At 30.7% G+C, this 2,319-nt stretch overlaps 1 protein-coding gene across 2 annotated transcripts in view; it reads left to right on the top strand.

Moving 5' to 3' along the window:
- LOC107745915 (golgin subfamily A member 6-like protein 2) overlaps positions 1-1,543 on the top strand; it is a 12,307-nt gene extending 10,764 nt beyond the window's left edge. For both annotated transcript variants that reach the window (XM_016559952.1, XM_016559951.1), the window contains exon 11: positions 768-1,543. In XM_016559952.1, the coding sequence (XP_016415438.1) occupies positions 768-934 (167 nt within the window). In that variant the 3' untranslated portion in view covers positions 935-1,543. The remainder of the gene's footprint in view (positions 1-767) is intronic.
- The last annotated feature ends 776 nt before the right edge of the window (positions 1,544-2,319 follow it).

Genomic DNA, 2,319 nt, shown 5'->3' with positions numbered 1-2,319 from the left:
TTGTTTAATTAATTAATTAATGCATGCATTTATTTCTTTGCTTTTAAAAATGTATTTGATCATTTATAGACATTATTTATAATTAAAAATATTATTTATAAATATTATTTATGCATTTATTCACTTATATATTTAGCATTTATTTACTAGCTTGCTTAAAAAAAAACCTTGTGTACTGCATTAAGCTAACTGAAAGCTAAATGAAAACCAAGAAATGTGATGATTGTGATGAAATGTGGATGGATTTGAGGTTATGAGGTTCATATTCGGGGCTCCATCAGTGTGACTGACAGAGAATTTGAGTTAAATGAGCATGACTAATGTCTTCAAAACCACTGAGAGCATTCAGCTCAGGAGAAATGGACAGAAACCAGTGCAATCAAATGTTTGTGTCATTGATATACTATTGTAGTTTTTTGTTCATAATTTGAACTAGATTTAATTTGTGTATTTTCTGTTTTCATTTTAATTTCAGTTAAAAATTTAATACTTGTGTTTTGGTCTTTTTTCATTAGGTTTTTGTTGTTGTTGTAAATATCTATATATCTCTAAATAGTTGTATATGTTATTTTTTTCTATTTTATTTCAAGGAGTATTTTAAAATATTATATTAAATATTTAATATTTTAATTAACATTAATAACCATAATGAGAGGAGGGTACTTTTATTTTAATAATATTTATTCTCCTTTTTTTTTTTAGTATGTTTGGATAACCCACCCTAGTGGTTCACACTAACAATTACCCATTTTTCTCATTGATTTTAGAGCCACAAACCAGGAGGAGGCGCCGGCGTGTCCGTTTAAATCCAGACCTTACAGGAAGTGACCTCAGCGACGCTGGAAGTGGGCTTGATAGTAACCTTGGCAATGATGCTGAAGGTGTGGACAGAGTTTCAGACAGTCCTCCAGATCTCAGTCTCAGTGACCTCTGACCTTAAAGGCCAGTAAATCTATGTGCTGCTATTAGAGGAAATGGAAACCTCGGTCTTACGTTGACGCAAGTAAGTAGGTTTAAAGAGTGTAACGGACAGTTTACTTGTGTCATGAAGGCCCGGACTGTGCTATTTATGCTATAATTGATCAATACGTTCATGTAAAATCAAGACCATGGGCACAGAGGTTTTGCAGTATTTTATGACTGACACACATTACTCACAGAGAGTCTTTATAGGCTTTGCAAGTATTGCACTGACATACTCTGAGGTATCAGCTACCAATGTAAGTTGCAAAACAGCTTTTGCAATAATGCAAAAAGAGTGTTTTCAGTATGAACATGCAACACGTAACATCCATTTAGTCAAAAACAGTTTGACTCTGGCTTGTGTACATGTTGTAAATGTATTTGCAGGCAGTATTTGGAGCATGTTTGTCACAGTAAGACCAGAAATATGTATTAAGAAAGTAAATAGTCAGTTTTTATTTCATGTTGACTTCAGATTTTTTTGAAGAAAAAAAAATAAATAAATAAAAAAAGTCACCTTTTTACCACTTAAAATAAGTCTCAATAATTGTAGCATCTCATAACATGCGTGCCCAGTGTTGTGAGCCAAATTTCAAAAAGTGACAATTTAGTGCATTTTAAAGACTTTTATTAATTAAAAAAGAACATTGTGTAATAAGAAACACTTTAAATGCACTCTCACAAGTTATTACACGAAGTAAACATCACGCATCCATCAGTCATCACACCACAAGGATGAAAATACTGTATTATTGACTTTTATCAATCAATAAAATGTTAAATGTTGAGTCTATAGCTACATTTTGTTCATTTTTCGCAGTTTTTATAAAACATTTTAGGCACAAGAAAAGCATAAAAATTAAGTAAATAGTCAGTTTTTATTTCATGTTGACTTCAGATTTTTTTGAAGAAAAAAAAATAAATAAATAAAAAAAGTCACCTTTTTACCACTTAAAATAAGTCTCAATAATTGTAGCATCTCATAACATGCGTGCCCAGTGTTGTGAGCCAAATTTCAAAAAGTGACAATTTAGTGCATTTTAAAGACTTTTATTAATTACAAAAGAACATTGAGTAATAAGAAACACTTTAAATGCACTCTCACAAGTTATTACACGAAGTAAACATCACGCATCCATCAGCCATCACACCACAAGGATGAAAATACTGTATTATTGACTGTTTTATCAATCAATAAAATGTTAAATGTTGAGTCTATAGCTACATTTTGTTCATTTTTCGCAGTTTTTATAAAACATTTTAGGCACAAGAAAAGCATTAAAATTATGTCTATTTATTAACTAAAGGTCTGTTTTTTACCATCTTTGTCAAAGTGCACACAAATGGATTTTTTTC

The sequence above is a fragment of the Sinocyclocheilus rhinocerous genome, unplaced genomic scaffold, assembly GCF_001515625.1.
Source record: "Sinocyclocheilus rhinocerous isolate Xijiao unplaced genomic scaffold, SAMN03320098_v1.1 scaffold228, whole genome shotgun sequence".
Classification (NCBI taxonomy): domain Eukaryota; kingdom Metazoa; phylum Chordata; class Actinopteri; order Cypriniformes; family Cyprinidae; genus Sinocyclocheilus; species Sinocyclocheilus rhinocerous.
This window is presented reverse-complemented; position numbering and strand designations above follow the sequence as displayed.